At 43.4% G+C, this 18,775-nt stretch overlaps 1 protein-coding gene across 13 annotated transcripts in view; it reads right to left on the reverse strand.

The window, feature by feature from the left end:
* Positions 1–7,236: 7,236 nt before the first annotated feature.
* CAMK2D (calcium/calmodulin dependent protein kinase II delta) overlaps positions 7,237–18,775 on the reverse strand; it is a 613,333-nt gene continuing 601,794 nt past the window's right edge. For all 13 annotated transcript variants that reach the window (XM_029596378.1, XM_029596351.1, XM_029596334.1 and 10 more), the window contains one exon: positions 7,237–9,348. In XM_029596378.1, coding sequence (XP_029452238.1) covers positions 9,345–9,348 — 4 coding nt within the window. In that variant the 3' untranslated portion in view covers positions 7,237–9,344. The remainder of the gene's footprint in view (positions 9,349–18,775) is intronic.

Here is an 18,775-nt window from a genome sequence, read left to right on the forward strand (position 1 = left end):
TGCACTTTTGTGCAGGGCCTTATTAATGACCTAGTAATCATCACAATGTATAAAGTTTTAAGGAGTTAAACGTAAACACACAGAACAAGGATGGCAGGTTTGCTGCAGTTTTAATTAGCGGTGCCTACCTGCATGCAAGGAGACTGGTGTCTACATCACAATTTTGTGTGTGTCAATTTAATTATATATTTTTTGTAATTGACCCACTGAGTGCACTAATCCCCATCACAGTGCTCCACCCTACACAATTAATTAGCCAGTAGTGTAACTCAATGTATATATATGACTCCATAGTTTGTTAATAGTACCATATTATTCAGTGGCACATTTCTTTATGGTCTCAGTTAATAGCATCATTAAACTCTGTTCAGCTTATTTGAAATTAATGACTTAATAGTATTCTATAGGACCATGCAACACAATGGCATCATTAAACTCCATGGAGCCTAATTAAAATAGATGACATTTATTTGCATCAAATTAATTATCTGCAACTACTTACAAATACAAACACAAATTGCCCCTCACCAAACTATTCCTTATACTAAACACACACCCTGCCCTTCCTGCTCACTGTACTACTGCTTTCACTCAGGTCTTCCTGAGCATGATATATATAACAAGCCATATATTTCCCTAACATCACATCGATACCTGTGAAAAGAAATTCTCCACGTTCAGTTAAAGCCTCTCTCCATAGGAAATAATGGTGAAATAAAATGTATTTCAATTCAATTCAAATTCAGGAGACTATTAAATAAAACTGTCAAAAGGGAACAAGAGAACTTCCTTCAATGAATAAAATGAGGGATGATTCAACTTAAAATTCCAGTCACAGTCCAAGTTACATATTTGTTTTCATTTTTGGTCTGAACTGTCACTAACAGGTCTCCCATAAAAAATGATTATAGGCAGCTCAAAACTTATAGAAATCTATATATCTAAATATATATAGCCTTGGAATGGAGGCCATATATATATATATTTTTTTTTAATTGTGCTCTACCTCTGTCGTTCAACCTCTGCTAGGTGGATGGTTCTGCAGAACAGGATAACCTTTTATTTTCCTATTCCTTTGTGTCGGAGCTTCTCATACAATGGTGGCAGTGCATACAAATCTATCTCATGCATATACATTGTGGATAACCTAAAAACCTGACTGGCTAATAGGGATGTGAATCGTTTTAGGACGATTAAAATTATCGTCCGATAATTTTAATATCGTCTTAAACCGTTATGGAACACAATACAATAGAGATTCTAACGATTTATCGTTATAAATCGTTAGAATCGTGAGCCGGCACACTAAAACCCCCTAAAACCCACCCCCGACCCTTTAAATTAAATCCCCCACCCTCCCGAACCCCCCCCCAAATGACTTAAATAACCTGCGGGTCCAGCGGCGGTCCGGAACGGGCTCCTGCTACTGAATCTTGTTGTCTTCGGCCGGCGCCATTTTCCAAAATGGCGCCGAAAAATGGCGGCGGCCATAGACGAACACGATTGGACGGCAGGAGGTCCTTCCGGACCCCCGCTGGACTTTTGGCAAGTCTTGTGGGGGTCAGGAGGCCCCCCCCAAGCTGGCCAAAAGTTCCTGGAGGTCCAGCGGGGGTCAGGGAGCGATTTCCCGCCGCGAATCGTTTTCGTACGGAAAATGGCGCCGGCCATACGCGTATGGCCGGCGCCATTTTCCGTACGGAAAATGGCGCCGGCAGGAGATCGACTGCAGGAGGTCGTTCAGCGAGGGTTCCGGCGCCTCGCTGAACGACCTCCTGCAGTCGATCTCCTGCCGGCGCCATTTTCCGTACGAAAACGATTCGCGGCGGGAAATCGCTCCCTGACCCCCGCTGGACCTCCAGGAACTTTTGGCCAGCTTGGGGGGGGGCCTCCTGACCCCCACAAGACTTGCCAAAAGTCCAGCGGGGGTCCGGAAGGACCTCCTGCCGTCCAATCGTGTTCGTCTATGGCCGCCGCCATTTTTCGGCGCCATTTTGGAAAATGGCGCCGGCCGAAGACAACAAGATTCAGTAGCAGGAGCCCGTTCCGGACCGCTGCCGTTCCGGACCGCCGCTGGACCCGCAGGTTATTTAAGTCATTTGGGGGGGGGGTTCGGGAGGGTGGGGGATTTAATTTAAAGGGTCGGGGGTGGGTTTTAGGGGGTTTTAATGTGCCGGTTTTGCGATTTTACGTTTTTTTCGATTTTTTTACGATTTTTCACGATATTTTACCCCCCCAAACGGCAACAATACGATTCCCTCCCCCTCCCAGCCGAAATCGATCGTTAAGACGATCGAGGACACGATTCACATCTCTACTGGCTAAGTGTGTCCTGAGGAATGGGTTGAGAACCCCTCCTTTAAGTAATGTGTTAAGAGAGATGACCACTATGGGGAGTATAACCTTGGTACCCATATGTCTGAATTTTGAGCAGAAGGGTATGATTCAAGGAGTTTGGAGTTCAAATGGACAGAACCCCTCCTGGGTTCTGGAGATATCCTTTAAGGCCTGCTGGATGCTGATGGGCCAAAGAATTACTCTTAGGTGCTAAGCCTTAGTGGCTTATCAAGAGCACTAACAGAAAAAATGGATATCCATGATAAGGAAAATATTTATTTTTATTTTATTTATTTGAATGTTTTTTTATACCGAAGTTTTGTGTCTGCTTTCACTCTGGTTTACAATTATAACAACAATTTACAATAAAAATCAGAGAACTAATTAACATTGGGTAACAGTGGAGGTTGCTAGATAACATTGTTAACAAAGGAACATTGAGTGACATTGAGTAACAATGGGTAACACTGCGTAACTTTGAGGTAGGTTGATTGATACATAATATATAAGTAGAAATAATAAATAATGATATATAAATAATAATAAATAATAATCATTAACATTGAGTAACATTAGTTATAAGTGATAGTTATTAAATAGGTTTTCCTGGATAGGTTTAGGAATACGTTGAGGGTGATGTACATGTGGTGGACGCAGGGTTACCAGCGAGTAATTGCCTGGTCTCATCATGGGATCAAGCTGGAGATTTTACTCTTTCATGTGTGTGGATTAATGGAGATGCTAGAGTTCTAATGGCTATGCTGCTGTAGAGATTTGGAATCAGTTTTCCCAAGGTTGTTTGCTGATTTTTCTGCAATAGGATCCTGAGACTCTGTTGCTTTTTGATTACTGCTGGTGCCCCAGAAGACCAAGTGAAAGGTTAACAAGTTGGAATAATATTTTATTGTGTGAGACTACCTTTATGAATCCTAGGGTGTGGGTTTGACAAAGAAGAAGCATTCTTAATGAGGTCTATAAGAAGTGCTGAGGTTCCACTCTGGGGAAAGGTAGTTAATGGGTCACAGATTGCTTTGAGCCATGCCTGGCTGGGAATAGAATTATTTGGGTTTTTAGAAGGGGAAGATTTGCCTCAGTCTCCCCCAGGCTCTTCAGTGTCACTGAGCCCAGTGGTAAGAACATCTCTGATGGACCCGGCTGTGGTTATCCACTGAGAGGAAAGATGCCGAGCGATCTCTATGGTGACGACTTTTAGCGCAGGCTGGGTAGAGGGAACCATCCCTTGTGGTATTTCTTCAGTGAGAGCCTGAGATAGTAGACGGGGAGCAGGCACGGATCAGAGAAGATGAAGGTGGTTTATGGTGTGCTTCTTCCATTTCTTCATCTATTGTATCCTCTCAAGCTGGCCAGGAGAGTTTCTCTCTGTTAAGACCATCAATATTCACTCTGGAAGCCATATGGGATGCAGTATTTATTTATTTATTTGATTTAAATCCCGCCCTTGCATAGTTTAGTAGAAGAGCTGGTTAATGCTCTCATGTCTCAACTCCTTTGGCTGAGAAGTATTTAGCTTTCAAAAAGCGTGTTCAGTTTGTGGAAAGTGCCAACTTAGAAATGTTGTCTCAAATAACTGAGCTGCAAAATTCTGTGGGGCTGTATAGGATTCATTAGTCAGACAAGGCTATTGGAGAATATTAAGAATTCTAAGAGGAGGAAAAACTGGAGATTTATTCACTTTCCTAAGTTGCCACAGTTGACTGCCAAAGCCATGTTCAAACATAATTTACTGGAAATAATGAACAAGCCTTGCCACTGAGTTCAAGGACTGACTACTTTCCTCCTTTAAAGAAAGAAGGAATCAGGGCTAGCTGGAACTTTCTCCTATGTCCGATAATACTTTGGACATTTCATGATTATTGGAGATGTTGGACAGTGCCTTGCCCTAGTTATCTACTTTGATAAGTCTCAATGGGGTTAGAACCATATAGGGAATTACTTTTGAGGTTATGTTAAAGGCATCATGGTATGTTTCCCTTGCAACATAGCTAAACAAACACAGAAAAAGCATAAGCAGTTTTTGCTGATGAGACCCAGGACCTTACAGTTAGGTGCTTTGTTTCTTAGTACAAAGGGAATAAATACATAAATAAATCCATCCCCATAGTTTTTCATGAGCCTACTAAGTTACATCATTTCCTTAGTGATACGAATATTCAACAAACTCCTTTTCCTCCTTCGTTTCTTACACCTTAGCTCTGTATTATAGCTTCACCTTGCATGATGATGGCGGGTAAGTGCTCCACCTGGCCCCCACCGCCCAGCTGAGGTCTGGACACAGTGCCAGGTTAACAGTGGCATCATGTACCGGCCCAGCAGCGTGTCCTTTTACCAGTTAATACACCAGTTTGCCCAATCTATTCCTAGATCATCAAGATCCTCTGCTTCTTCCACCTGAACTTTCCCCAGTTTCCTCAGACTCCTCACCCTTTCAATATTTGGCTATAAAGAGTTGTATTCTGATTTAAACCCAGATAATTAGCAGGTGTAACAGCTGTATGCATGCTGTTTTTGCTGGTTATGAAATACCAACTTATGTGCATAAATGTTAAGCCCCGCCCAGAAACACCCCTTGCTCGCCCCTTTCTTACACAAGCACACTTATTCGCGCATCAGTACTTGCATGAGGTTTGTAAAATAGCACTTCCACGAATATGTGCTATCTGCATGCTCCTCTGCTAATTTGCCTGTGTGCACCTCTTTTAAAATTCACCTTTAAGGCCGGATTTTCAAAACTTTACATGCGTAAACGGACTTACGCGCGCCGGGCCTATTTTAAAAAGGCGACACGCATAAAGCCCCAGGACGCGTCTAAGTCCCAGGGCTTTCAAAAAGGGGCGTGATCAGAGGCTCCCGACACAGCGGCCATTTGCCGCTGTTCCCGGGGATCGTGCACCGGCAGTTGGCCGGCGCGCGCAACTTGCAACAGGGTAGGACAATTTTTTAGGGGGGGTTTAGCTTAGGGCTGGGGGAGTTAGGGGAAGGGAAGGTGGGATGGGGGGTAGGGAATGGGGGGAAGCAGCGTGGCTAAGCATGGGTCTTGTAGAATAGTGCACTGCATATATCCTGCACATATGTAGTGATAGCACTATGAAGCACTGATCACTGAACTTGCCAGAGAATCATCCAGCACAGGTGACATCATTCCTGGAAGGATGGAACTAAGTTTGTTATTCTAACTGATAAGAAGAGGCCTGTGGCCTATAAGTAAGAGCAAGCTAAAAGTACACATGTTAAAACATATATTGATTGGTTATTAAAGGTAATGGGTGTGGATTATGCAGATGACTGATAATAGCAGACCCCAGACCCTTTATAAGCTGATGCACACGTGAAGAACTCTGAGCAGATTTTAAACAGACCTTGTACACCTTTTTCTGCTCCTAGAGGAATTATCCGCCTTCCTCTCTATAATTACCTGTATTAATAAACCCCTTTCTTTATTACCGTCTGAAGCTGGTATTCATTCTGTAATTAGACGCAGGGGAAGCCCCTCTTTTAACAGATCTTAAAATCTACCCTAAGTGCGTAACTATTGGTCCCTCCTTGGAACGCCCCTGGTCCACCCTTTTTTTACATGCACAAGTTTACTCGTGGTCCCCAATATACGGGCATATGTTGCGTTTTTTAAAATAACGTAGACTCACAAATAAGCTATTTTTTTACGTGAGCACACGTTATACCTCATGAACATATTCTGAAAATTCTCCTCTGTGTCTTTATGGTCAGGTGAGTGCTCTATGGTTTAAATACAAGGCTTATTTTCAGTAGCTCCTGCATAACAGGAACTTTGAAGGTATTTTAACTTGCCTTTTGTACCCTGTAGAAGGATGTACCCATTTCTCTCAAAAATTTCTTAGTGCAGTTTTCTCTAATAAAAGCTAATGATGTAACCACGAGATGCCATCATTATCATCTTAGGGCCGAGGTTCTAGTTTTTAATCCAGTATTATCATAGAAACATTATGGCATAAAGACCATTTTGGCCTATCTACACTGCCCATCCATGCCAACTATTCAGCTTCACAATCCCTACCACTCCTCAGAGGTCCTCTGGTTTTATCCCATACTTTCTTGAATTCAGATACCTTCCTTGTCTCCTTCACCTCCATGGGGGTGGCTGTTTCATGCATCTACCATCTTCTCTGTAAAGAAATATTTCCTTGGATTACTCCTTTCATCCTCATCCTGTGATCGCTTGTTCTAGAGCCTCTTTTTCTTTGAAAAAGGAAGATGTGTTTTTAGTATAAATTTTTTTCTACTGAGGATACTCATGTAAGGACTGATCTTACTATTTTTAATGTTTCTTTTTTCCTGTGACACTTTGCTATATTTATAGTTATATATTTTTTATTTTATATTTTATGTATAGTGTTCATACTTCGCTTTGGCCAGTATTTAATTGAAAAAGCAGATACATTTTTGATTTGATTTTCATTCAAACGGCTATCTCACTGAGAGGGTCATTCTCTAACGCTATCGCACGCGAAAAGTCCCTTTTCGCGTGTGATAGCTAGCTCGGGGAAGCATCGGGGCGGAGTTGGCCCTGGAAGAGGAGGAGTCGAGGCGGCACCGGGTCCAACGCCTCGGACGCATTGCTGCTGGCAAAAGGTAAGATTCCTTATCGCCGCCAGTTTCACGCCGAATAACTACACTTTTTATGGTGTAGTTATTTGGCGTGAAAGCCGGCAGTGATTGCACCGCGGAGGTGCGATCACTGCAGGCTATCGCAGGACCGCCCCCCGCTTCGCCCCCCCCCCCCCCCCCCGTTAATGCTGGATCTCTAAGGTCTGCGACCTTCGAGAATCCAGGCCTTACTCCCAAAATGTATATAAGGAGAATCCAAGATCTATTCCTTGCAAACAAATAAACTCCAAGAATACAACATGAGCAGAAATCACAAATTTATTAACTTTTAAATATACCAATCAGTCATGTACCATTATGGCAAGAAATATATATATATACAGTGTGTCCCATGGTAAACTGCAATGTTCTGAAATAACAGAAATTATAATTTAGCTATGTGGATCTAGAACTGGTGATATTTTCCTCACAGTTTAGTCTGGAAGTCAAACTGTCTCTACAATAATACATCAACCCCACATGCTATATTGAAAGTATAAAACAAAGTAAAAATAATCCTTATGCTTAAATGTCAATTTAAATATGCTGTCACTGCTATGGTAATTCACAACAAATTGAAAGAAAACTGAAAAAGAAAAACATGAGGCCATTACTTTTTCACAGATCTTGTTGGCAGGTTAACATGGCTCGACACATTAATATATTCATTTTAAATATATATATATATATATTATTCAAAATTAAGTAATAATTATTAGAGAAGCTTTAATCCATTTACATCCAGCAGTTAACATCTAAAGTTGTAATGAATTGCTTTGTTTAATAATTAACACACAAACTTGAAAAAATACAAATTTATAGGAAGTTATTTTTTCCGTTTAGGCAAGAATAAAACTACAGGATGTAGAGAGCACTAAAAAACATTGACTGAGATATCATGCACAATACAGTTACTGCAGGAAACAGCCCCACTGGTAGTAGAAGAGTAAATTAAAAAAAAAATCTATATTTCTGCAGAAGTATACAGTCACTACTACACCAGAGAAGCTAAAATAGTCCAGTTCACAGAGCAGTAATTAGAAAACAGTTACTGACATCAAAAGCATTCCCTGTATATTACGTATGTAGCCATATATCAAAAACAATTAATGACGTGGCAGTAGTTTCTTGTTGTTAACATTCTGCATTGTATAAGGGTTTAAAAAGTAAGATAACCATCCAAAGTATTTGTATGGTCCACACATCTCATTCAATTTCTAGAATTATTGGGAGGGGGATGGGTGGGGATAAAGCCCAAATGCACAGCCAATCCTGTTAATCATTCAGACTGCCCTCCGGAGAGCACACACAAACACTTTTTTGTACCAAAATGTTCCAAGTATCATTACAAACTCGTTGGCAACGTCCAAAGCAATATTCAGCTACTGTTGTTAATAAATAGCTGAGAGAGAAATGTAAGTAAATGCTTTCTACATTAATTAACTAAAGTCTACTTTTCATAAAACAGTCAGAATATTTTAATCACAAATTTGGATTATATGATTAAAAAAAAGGAGACAAAGACAGGAATTAAGTCAGATAGCTCAGTCAAATCACTATACACCCTGAATGTGATTGGAAAATATATTTTTAAGCCTTAGTTACATTACAAAAAATCTGCTATCCCCTATTCACCATTTAAAGCGAAGACTTTAATTTTTATCTTTTATTCATGTAGATTAAATTTCAGCCAGCACTGAGGACTGGCCAGCATACGTACACTGGAAGCCTATTCTAAGGAGGACACAGCCAGCTTTAGATGGGGATTTTCCAGAGTGTGCAGCCTGCGCTTCAAGAAGGCTTTTACTAGGTTGATGGTTTTGCTTTCCCATTACTGCACTCAAATGATTCTAGTCATATACTGTATATACAATATGCAGTTTGACTGCAATAAAAGTGCCTGAGCACAAAATTGTTAACTGGCGAAATCAGCACAACTTTCCATGATGAACAAAAGTAAACTTTAAAAACAGACTAAAAAAAAGGATGTACTTTTTTTTTTAACATGGCTTTTTTTTTTTTTAAATAGTGACAATGAAGTCTGTCAAAACTTGGCATAATTAGAGACAAATGGGAAAAGTGAAATATTGTTTGAAAATATTTGTTCATGTTATGTCAAGTTTTTATTTTAATATTTTTTTAAATTCTAATGGAACATCCCTCTTTCAATGATGTAAAAAAATCCCTAAATGGCAGAGATAGTGTACATAAGAAAATGATGCGGCACAAATGCATTACATGTAAAAACCTTCAGTACATCATGCACACGGAGAAACATGCGTGACGAGGAGAGCAGGGCTGGTTCTGCAGAAGTAGCCATCCAAAGGTCTTTGAGCGTTGAGAATGTAGACGTGGGCTCTGCTTAGCTCTTAGCTGTAAGGTCAAAGTAATGCAAAAAATAAAAATATTTTAGGGACTGCCACACTAAAAATGGAAGCCAAGTGTTACATGAGTTTCGCTTACAGTGTCATTTGTTAATGTACACCCAGTCATGCAAACTCATATGTGCTGTGTACAGGATGTTGTAGTTTAAAGAGATTTAGGCATGCAAATCACCAAAACGCCCCCAGAAGTAGTGCAAATTACCTACAGTGAACGGCTTATGCATGCGGTCCGGATATTTAAGGTTCCTAATTAGGCAAATTGTTCAGCTCACTCTGGGGTAGATTTTAAAACCTGCACATGCGCATCCATGTGTGCGCGGTTCCTGCCACGCGCACATGGACGCGCCGATTTTATAACAAGTACGCGTTGCTCCACGCATGTTATAAAATAGGATACCTGCACGCACATGCGTGCCCGATTTTAATATGGGCGCATGCATGTGCGGGAGGGTCGCGACTCGTGCGCGCGGGGGGATAATATTTTAAAATATGCGATCGGGCCTTTGTCCAGTTCCCTCCCAGTCCGCTCCAATTAAGGAGCGGACTGGGAGGGAACTTCCCTAACTCCCCTAACTACCTTTCTTCCCTCTTCGACTCTCCACCCCAACTCCTAAATCCCACCTAACTACTCTATTTTTTTTTATTTTAAAACTTATCTGCTCCCCTTTCAAGGAGCCTGGCACATCGGCACCTAATAGAAGATATGCGCGTGTGCGGGCTGTTTTTAAAATGCACTCGATATGCACATATGCACATGTGTCCCCGCCATGCGCCTATCCCCTGGTTTTTGTGTGCGCCAGGCTTTGAAAATTGTGGGCTTCAGTGCAAACCATCCCTCCTCCTGCTAATTCAAAACAATCTCAGAACACCTGGATATCAAATGTTCCCAGGTATGCAGAGCAAAACATTTTTTGAATCCTTATTATTTTTCATTACTGGGTCTTTGTGTCTGCTATTTTAAAATATTTTATTGGTATCTAGATATTTTATATATAAGTTTTTAATTATTGGATATTCCATTTATCCGCTGTTTTGAAATAATCTGTTCTTTTTGCTAGTATGGTTTTACTGCTACTGATTTTATATTTCTAGATTTGTTTTATAAGGACTGGTGATGTTTCTTTTTTCCTTTGTTGCACTGCATACAGAGACTCTGGCTTGTTGTGGTTTCTAATTCAGTTTTTGTCTGTATGCTTCTAGTTATGCGTTTTGGTCTCTTTATTCTTTGTTAGGTGAGGGTCAGCACGTGATTCAGGTGAGGTTCTCTGCTGGCGTGTAGTTTCTGTGTAGGGCTCTATAGCAGCCTGACTTGGTCCATTTTCATAATAGGAGATGTATTGTTGTCTTAAGGCTTGGTGTAATATTTTCAGTATTGCTTTTTCTTAGGTAAAGTGGTTACTGTTTGAATGCTGGAAATTGGTGTTTTGGTGTTTACCGTTTATGCAATTTGGTGTTTACCGTTTATGCAATTGGTGTTTACCGTTTATGCAATTTCTGTTCAGATATAATATGTAGGGATGTGAATCGTTTTTCTAACGTATTGAAATATCGTATGACATTTCAAAATTCGTTAATATATCGGGTAAAAACAGAAACGATCACTTTTCCCCCCGAATTTTCATAAAAATCGTTTTTCGGGTTAGCGCGCGCTAACAAAAAACTGTTTATTTTTATTTTTTGTTACTTTTTGCTATTTTTGTTAGCGCGCGCTAACCCGAAAAACGATTTTCCCGCGGCTAGACGAACCCGAAAGCGGGAACAATTGGGCACCCGATTCACATCCCTAATAATATGTATCTTTTCCTTGTGTCATTCTTAACAATAAAAATAATACTGGACCTTTATTTTTATTTCTGCCGTAAATTGTAATGAGCAGTGTGTCACACATGTGAACATGGGCTGTCAGGTGTGTCATGATGGGAAAAAGGTTGAGAACCACTGGTCTAGAGGATTTGCTCTGGGACAATCCTACTAATTGAGTACTGTGGAAATTTTCAAGCAGTACTTTATACTTTCTCTCTGGGCTAAGAAGTGACAATCTGTTTGGGAGTAAGTATAGGATGCCTTGGAACTAATAGTCCTGGGGGAATTCTGCGCTATTGCAAAGCGCAGAATGCCGCCCCTATGTAGAATTGCCATTTTCTGTGTGGATGTATATGCAAGAGAGAGGGACCCTGTATGTGGGGATATCTGTGTGCGAGAGAGTGAGGGAGCCTGTATGAGGGTGTGTGTATGTGTACTAGAGAAAGGGAGCATGTGTGTGTGTGAGAGAGGGAGGGACAGTACTGAGAACAGGGACAAGCTCTGGGACTGGCAATAGAGTAGAAGGGGTTGAGCCTAGAGGTGGAGGGGAGAGATACTGGCAGATGGAGGAGTGGCCAGGGGAGTAGGGAGAACAAGTGGCAGGGACACTCTTACAATGAATTTCTAGGGAAATTCTGCTCAAAATATTTAGAATTCTGCATCTTTTTTTCTGTATTAATTTAAAATGTAATTACTTAAAGACTGTCATGTAAATTGTATTGTTTTGACCAATATAAAGTTTGCAGAAAACTTTGCAGAATAAGAATGGTGCCTGGGCAAGTGACTCTCAGTATTTTTTTTAAATTAACTGTTTGCGGTTTTTGCCTTTCTGCATTGTCTTGGACTGAGTCTGTGACCATTCTCCCTGTATTTGTTGGATTTTGGATTTTTTTTATTGCATGAAACTTTGCCCAATTTTTGTTTGCCACACTTTCTTCTGTTTGGAGCATACTTCTGGTGTGGACTTTTATTTTTCCTAGTTTGTCTGGTGGACTCTCTTGGTTGACCTTACAGGAGCATTCTTGCCCCCATTTCACAGGACCAGTTTTTTCCTGTTCCCCACCCTGTGTGAGTGGGTCAGGGCTCCTAAGGAGTGGGAAGATGGCCCCACCACAATGGGGGGGGGAGGCAGGGATACAAATGTAAGGCTGCTTAGGCCTTACGATTGGATGAAGAGACTGATATGTTTAATGCTAAGAACTTTCCAGCAATGGGAGGTCCTGGGCAAGGGTAAGTTAGGGCAGGCATTAAGAGGCAGATTTTAAAATCCCTACGCGCATAAATCCAGCTGGATTTACGTGCGCAGGGGGGGTTACGCATGCCGAGCCTATTTTGCATAGGTTCGGTGACGCGCACAAGCCCTGGGACGTGTGCATGTTCCAGGGCTTGAAAAAAGGGGCGGGGTGTGGGCGGTCTGGGGTGGGGCAGGGGCGTGCCAGAGGCCTTCGTAGGGCTGCTAGGCCGGGGGATCGCATGCCGGCACTTGGCCGGTAAGCGCAACCTATGCCTGCCCAGAGGCAGGTGCAACTTCTAAAATAAAGGTCATGGGGGGTTTTAGGTAGGGCTGGGGGGGGCGAGTTAGGTAGGGGAAGGTGGGGGGGGCAGAAGGAAATTTCCCTCCGAGGCCGCTCCGATTTTGGAGCGGCTTCAGAGGGAACAGGGAAAGCCATCGGGGCTCCCCTAGGGCTCGGCACGAGCAAGGTGCACAAGTGTGCACCCCCTTGTGTGCGCCAACCACGGATTTTATAACATGCACGCGCATGTTATAAAATCGGGCATAGATTTATGCGCGCCAGGTTTCGCTCACAAATCTATGCCCGCGCATAGGTACTAAACTCTGGCCCTAAATGAGGGTTTTCCCCAAAAAGAGCATTGGTTTGGAAGGAATATGCTTTCCACGAAGCACAGAGAGGAATCTTCTATGATGGGTTTGAAAGCCACGAGGGACAGCAGGGAGCTGTGGCCTGTCCTGGGGTCCTATCAGTGGAGCTGTGGAAGAGGTGGCATTGACTTGAGAACTTCTAACCACTAGAAGCAATTGGGAAAATTTGTCTTGGATGTCATTCTGCTAGTTGTGAATACACTGAGGAATTTCAAGAAGGACTATAATTTCAAGAAGGTTTGGATAAGTTCCTAGAGAAGAAGTCCATAAACTGCTACTAATCAATAAAGAATAGTAGCTTGGGATCTATTTAATGTCTGGGTACTTGCCAAGTACTTGTAGCCTGGATTGGCCTCTGTTGGAAACAGGATGCTGGGCTTGATGGACCCTTGGTCTGACCCAGTATGGTAACTTCTTATGTTCTATATACTTTCTCTGTGGAGCTCAAAAGTGAAAAGTTTGTAGGGAGGAAGTGTGGGGTGCCCTGGAATTGTGAAGATATAAGCAACACAAGAGTTTTGTCAGCAACATTGTATTTTGGACTCTTTGAAAGAATTGACTATTGTACTTACTGGCTTTTGGTTTTTGTATCTGCTGAGACTACCATTTTCTAAGTTAATTTTTTTCTGGTTTAAAACATACCTACTGGACTGGACTATAGATTTGTGTGTGCATGTGAAATCCGCATTACTGTCTCCACTCCATGGATCCTAAGTCGTCTTTCTTTTCCTTACCCTGCATAAAAAAGTGCTGTGAGGGAGTGGAAAGTATGGCCCTTTCCCTGCTGTCGGGGGGGTGGGTGGTTGTTATATTAATACTAAAGGAACACCATTTTTATCAATTCCAGTACATCTCTGAGGGTCAGCTACTTTGTTTTACCCACATGCAAAAGCTTGCAGTGGTGTAAATTATAAAAGTGAATCCGGTGGCAGCAAGGATTAGGAGGACTCTTCGTAAGTATCGGGCTACTGACTTACCGACCACTATCCGATGCTGCTGTTCATCCATATTGGCATGAATGGTACTACTAGGTACCAGACAGATCACATGAAAAGTGACTTCATGGCTCTGGGAGAGAGGGTAAAGCTGAGAGGTGCACAGGTGGTATTCTCCTCAATCCTCCCAGTTAAGGATAAAGGCCCAGACAGAGCAGCCACATTCTGGAGTTAAATGAATGGCTGCATAGATGGCGTCAGCGTGAGCGTTTTTGGCTTCCTGGATTGCTGAGCAGAGATGGGATCCACTTGTCGAAGAAGAAGCACAACATCTTTCAACACAGAATGTCAAACCTACTGAGGAGGGCTTCAAACTAGGATCATCGGGGTTGGTGAACAAAACTCTAAGGCAAGTAAAACATTAAATACTCATATAGAAATGGGAAATATGGGTGGGCGGGGGAAGACATTATTTGTAAAGCAGAAGTTGCTTTACATTCTGCTTTACATCCTGCTGTCCTGTGAAAACACCTGTTACAGGTAAGCAACTTCTGCTTTCTCCCAGGACAAGCAGGATGGTAGTCCTCACATATGGGTGAGTACCAAGCTGAGGATGTCCGAGAAATGCACCAAATGTACCCAAGATGTGCAATAGGCACAAGGACTGGGGTGGAATTTGGTAGAGGGCATCCTGAACCCTAACTGGCAGGTGGAAGGGTGTTGGTACATCAAGTTGCAAATAGGTTGCGCAAGACAGACTGGCCGAAGATGGAATCTTGTCTTCCAGCCTTGTCTAAACAATAATGGGCTGCAAAGGTATGGAGAGAACTCCAGGTAGCAGCTCTACAAATATCAGGAAGCGGTACCGAGCGTAGTGCACTACTGAAGTTGCCATGGCCCTGACAGAGTGTGCTTTAACACGGTCTTGAAGTGGAATGCCTGCTTGCGGATAGCAAAAGGATACGCAGTCCACTAACCAGGAGAAGAAAGTCTGCTTACCCACAGGTTGACCCAATCTGATGGGATGGAAAGACACAAACAGTTGGGTGGATTTTCTGTGGGTAGCTGTACAGTCTAGATAGAATGCTAGAGCCCGTTTATAGTCAAGGGTATGCAGAGCCTGTTCTCCTGGATTGGAATGGGGCCTGGGAAAGAAGGTGGGTAGTATAATGGATTGATTAATGTGAAACTCCGATAGTACCTTAGGCAAAAACGTAGGGTGAGTGCGGAGTACTACCCTATCATGTAGAAGTTTAGTATAAGGCGGATAGGTGACTAAGGCCTGTAACTCACTAACTCTGCGAGCGGATGTGATTGCCAAAAGAAAAATCACTTTTCATGTGAGATAGTGAAGATCGAATGGTGGTTTCATGAGCCGACCCAAAACCAGGTTGAATTCCCAAGAAGGGGCCGGAGGCATAGTTGAGGCTTGAGGTGGAGCAAACCCTTCAGAAAACGTGTTACAAGGGGTTGTACTGAAATGGGAACATCCGCAACACCTTTATGGAAGGCAGCTACCACACTGACATGCATCCTGATGGAATAAGTTTTTAGACCTGATTCTGACATGTGCCAGAGACAGTCTAGAAACGTCGTGGTGGAACAAGTGAAAGGATCAAGGGACAGTGAGGAACACCATGACTTAAACCTGTTCCATTTGTAATTTCTCATGGAAGGCTTTCGTGAAGCAATCAGGACACGGGAAACCGGTTCCGAAAGGTTGAGTGGCTGAAGAATTAACCTTTCAACATCCAGGCAGTCAGGGACAAGTCCTGAAGATTGGGGTGGCGTAGGCTCCCATCGCTTTGAGTGATCAGAAGCGAGTCCTTCCCCAGGGGAATGTGCCTGCGAATGGAGAGGTCCTGAGAATCGGAAACCACACTTGGCGTGGTCAGTGAGGGGCTATCAGGATCATGCTTCCCTTGTCCTGACGTAACTTTACGAGAGTCTTTGAGAGAAGTGGAAGTGGAGGGAATGCATATAGGAAACCGGTTGCCCATGAGAGGGAGAATGCATCTCTTGGTAGTGAGTGTCGGCTGCGAGTGAGAGAGCAAAAGTTCTCTACTTTGTGGTTTTGAGGTGATGCAAAGAGGTCTATGTGAGGGTAACCCCATCGTTGGAATATTGAGTCCGCTACTGAGGGGTTGAGGGACCACTCGTGCGGCTGAAAGGTGTGACTCAGCTTGTCTGCCAACATATTGTCCACTCCCGGCAAGTAGATGGCCTTGAGGTACATTGAGTGGGAAAGGATCTCTGCCCATATCTGTGCAACTTCCTGACACAGGAGGTAGGAGCCCGTTCCTCCTTGTTTGTTGATGTACCACATGGCCACCTGGTTGTCTGTCTGAATCAGGATGACCTGGTTGGAAAGGCGATCCTGAAACACCCTGAGAGCATATCTGATTGCTCTTAGTTCCAGGAAATGTATTTGGTGTTTGGCTTCCTCTGGAGACCAGGTGCCTTGAGTTTGCAAATTGGCAACATGTGCTCCCCAGCCGAGGTTGAAGGCATCGGTGGTAAGGGTTATTTGAGGATCTGGAGCCTGGAAAGGAAGGCCTTGGAGGAGATTGGACTGATTCTTCCACCAAGCCAGAGATAAGCGGAGTGGGTTGGTGATGTGGACAATGGCTGACAGTGGTTGAGATTATTGTATCCACTGAGACCTTAGAGTCCATTGCATGACTCTCATGGCGAGACGAGCCATTGGAGTGACATGTACTGAGGACGCCATGTATCCTAGCAACACTAGGAAGCGATGTGCAGTTGAGCGTTTTCGAGACTGCAGTTGATGGGCGAGAGAAGTGAGAGTGAGAGCTCGTTCTCGAGGATGAAATGCTTTTGCTTTGACAGTGTACAAGTCTGCTCCTATGAACAACAGGGTTGTGATGGGACTATGTTGGACTTTGGGTAATTGATGAGAAACCCTAGGGAGATCAGGGTATGCAAGGTGAGACGTAGGGACGTCAGAGCAGCTTGCTGGGAAGGAGACTTGATCAGACAGTCATCAAGGTAGGGGTAGACATGGACACCTTGAGTCCTGAGGAATGCTGCTACTACTACGAGGCACTTGGTGAAGACTCGTGGTGCAGATGCCAGGCTGAATGGTAGCACTCGGTATTGATGGTGCTTTGGGCCTACCAGGAATCGCATAAATTTGTGATGAGACAGAGTTATTGCGATGTGTGTGTAAGCGTCCTGGAGGTCTAGAGAGCAGAGCCATTCTTCCCTTTGCAGAAGGAGAAGGAAGGAACCCAAGGTTACCATCTTGAACTTTTCTCTTTGTAGGTACTTGTTTAAGGCACGAAGATCTAGTATTGGGTGAATGCCACCTAACATTTTTGGGATTAGAAAGTACCGGGAATAGAAGCCAAGGCCCTGTTGAGAGTAGGGTACTGGTTCAATTGCTCTGGATTGAAGAAGGAGGGAGACTTCCTGATCCAGGAGTGGTGAGTGATCGGATGTTCCCCACGTCAGCCGAGGTGGGGAGTCCGGCGGAATGGCGAGAAAGTTGAGATGATAACCTTGAGTGATTATGGCAAGAATCCACTGGTCTGAGGTGATTGTGTGCCAGATGTTGCTGAAGTGGTACAATTGACCTCTCACTGGTATATGCAGTAGTGGAGGCTGAATGCTGCTCTCTAGGAAAGAGTCAAAAACCAGATGCTGGGCCTGGCTGAGGGGTTGTCTGTGTTTTTTGCCTGCGAGGTTGCCTGGACTGGCCTTTCTGGTAAGGCTTAGTAGCACGACCTTTGGACAGTGGAGGATAAGATTTCCTTTGGCGGTAGAAAGACTTTTTGGGATCCTTTCTGAATGTTTGCTTAGCAGGATATTCAGAAGGCAACAAGGAAAGTTGGCGAAGAGTCTCATGGAGATCTTTGAGCTGTGCCACTGCTTGTTGTATCTGTTCACCAAAAAGATTGTCACCAGTGCAAGGCAAGTCAGATAGTCTGTCCTGGACCTCAGGTCGTAGGTCTGAAGACTTTAGCCAGGCCCACCTCCTCGCAGAAACAGCTGTTGCTGTTACCCTGGAAGCGGTGTCAAAAATATCATATGCTGATCTTATTTCATGTTTGCCCACTTCTAATCCTTTTTGAGCCAGGGCATGTAATTGCTCTTGAGACTGCTGAGGCAGGGAGTCAGCAAAGTCTTGTATTTGTTTAAAAAGGACCCTGTTGTACTGGGTCATATAGAGTTGGTAAGAGGTAATGTGGGATATAAGCATTGACCCCTGAAAGACACGTCGACCTATGGCATCCAGGAACTTTTGTTCCTTCCCTGGAGGGAAAGAAGAGTGAGGCTTGGTGCGTCAGGCTTTCTTTTGGGCTGACTCAACAACCACTAGGACTAGGTATGTGGTGTCTGCTTTTCGGTTAACTGGTGCCACCGAACCAGGATGCTCCCAATTCCTCTTCAGAAGATCCAAGAGAACATCATGGATAGGGATAGAGGTCATTTCTTTAGGAGATTCCAGAAATTGCAGAAGTTCCATCATCTGGTGTCTATTATCCTGTTCTGTCTGAAGTTGGAATGGAACCAATTCAGACATTTCCTTCACAAAATTAATGAAGGACAAGTCCTCTGGAGGAGAACGCTTCCTGCTTTTAGTAGGAGAGGGTGGTGATGGTAAGTCATCGGTATCCTGGGACGAATCATCAGTCCATGTAATATAGGGTTCATCACCAGCACCCCTAGGATCCTTAGAGGGACGGAATGTTGGTATTCCTGAAGGTCCTGGATGAGGCACCAAAGGCATCGAGGGAGTTACCGAGGGCATCGATGGATGGATTGGTGGCACC

This window comes from Rhinatrema bivittatum, chromosome 1 (assembly GCF_901001135.1).
Source record: "Rhinatrema bivittatum chromosome 1, aRhiBiv1.1, whole genome shotgun sequence".
In the NCBI taxonomy this organism is placed as follows: Eukaryota; Metazoa; Chordata; class Amphibia; order Gymnophiona; family Rhinatrematidae; genus Rhinatrema; species Rhinatrema bivittatum.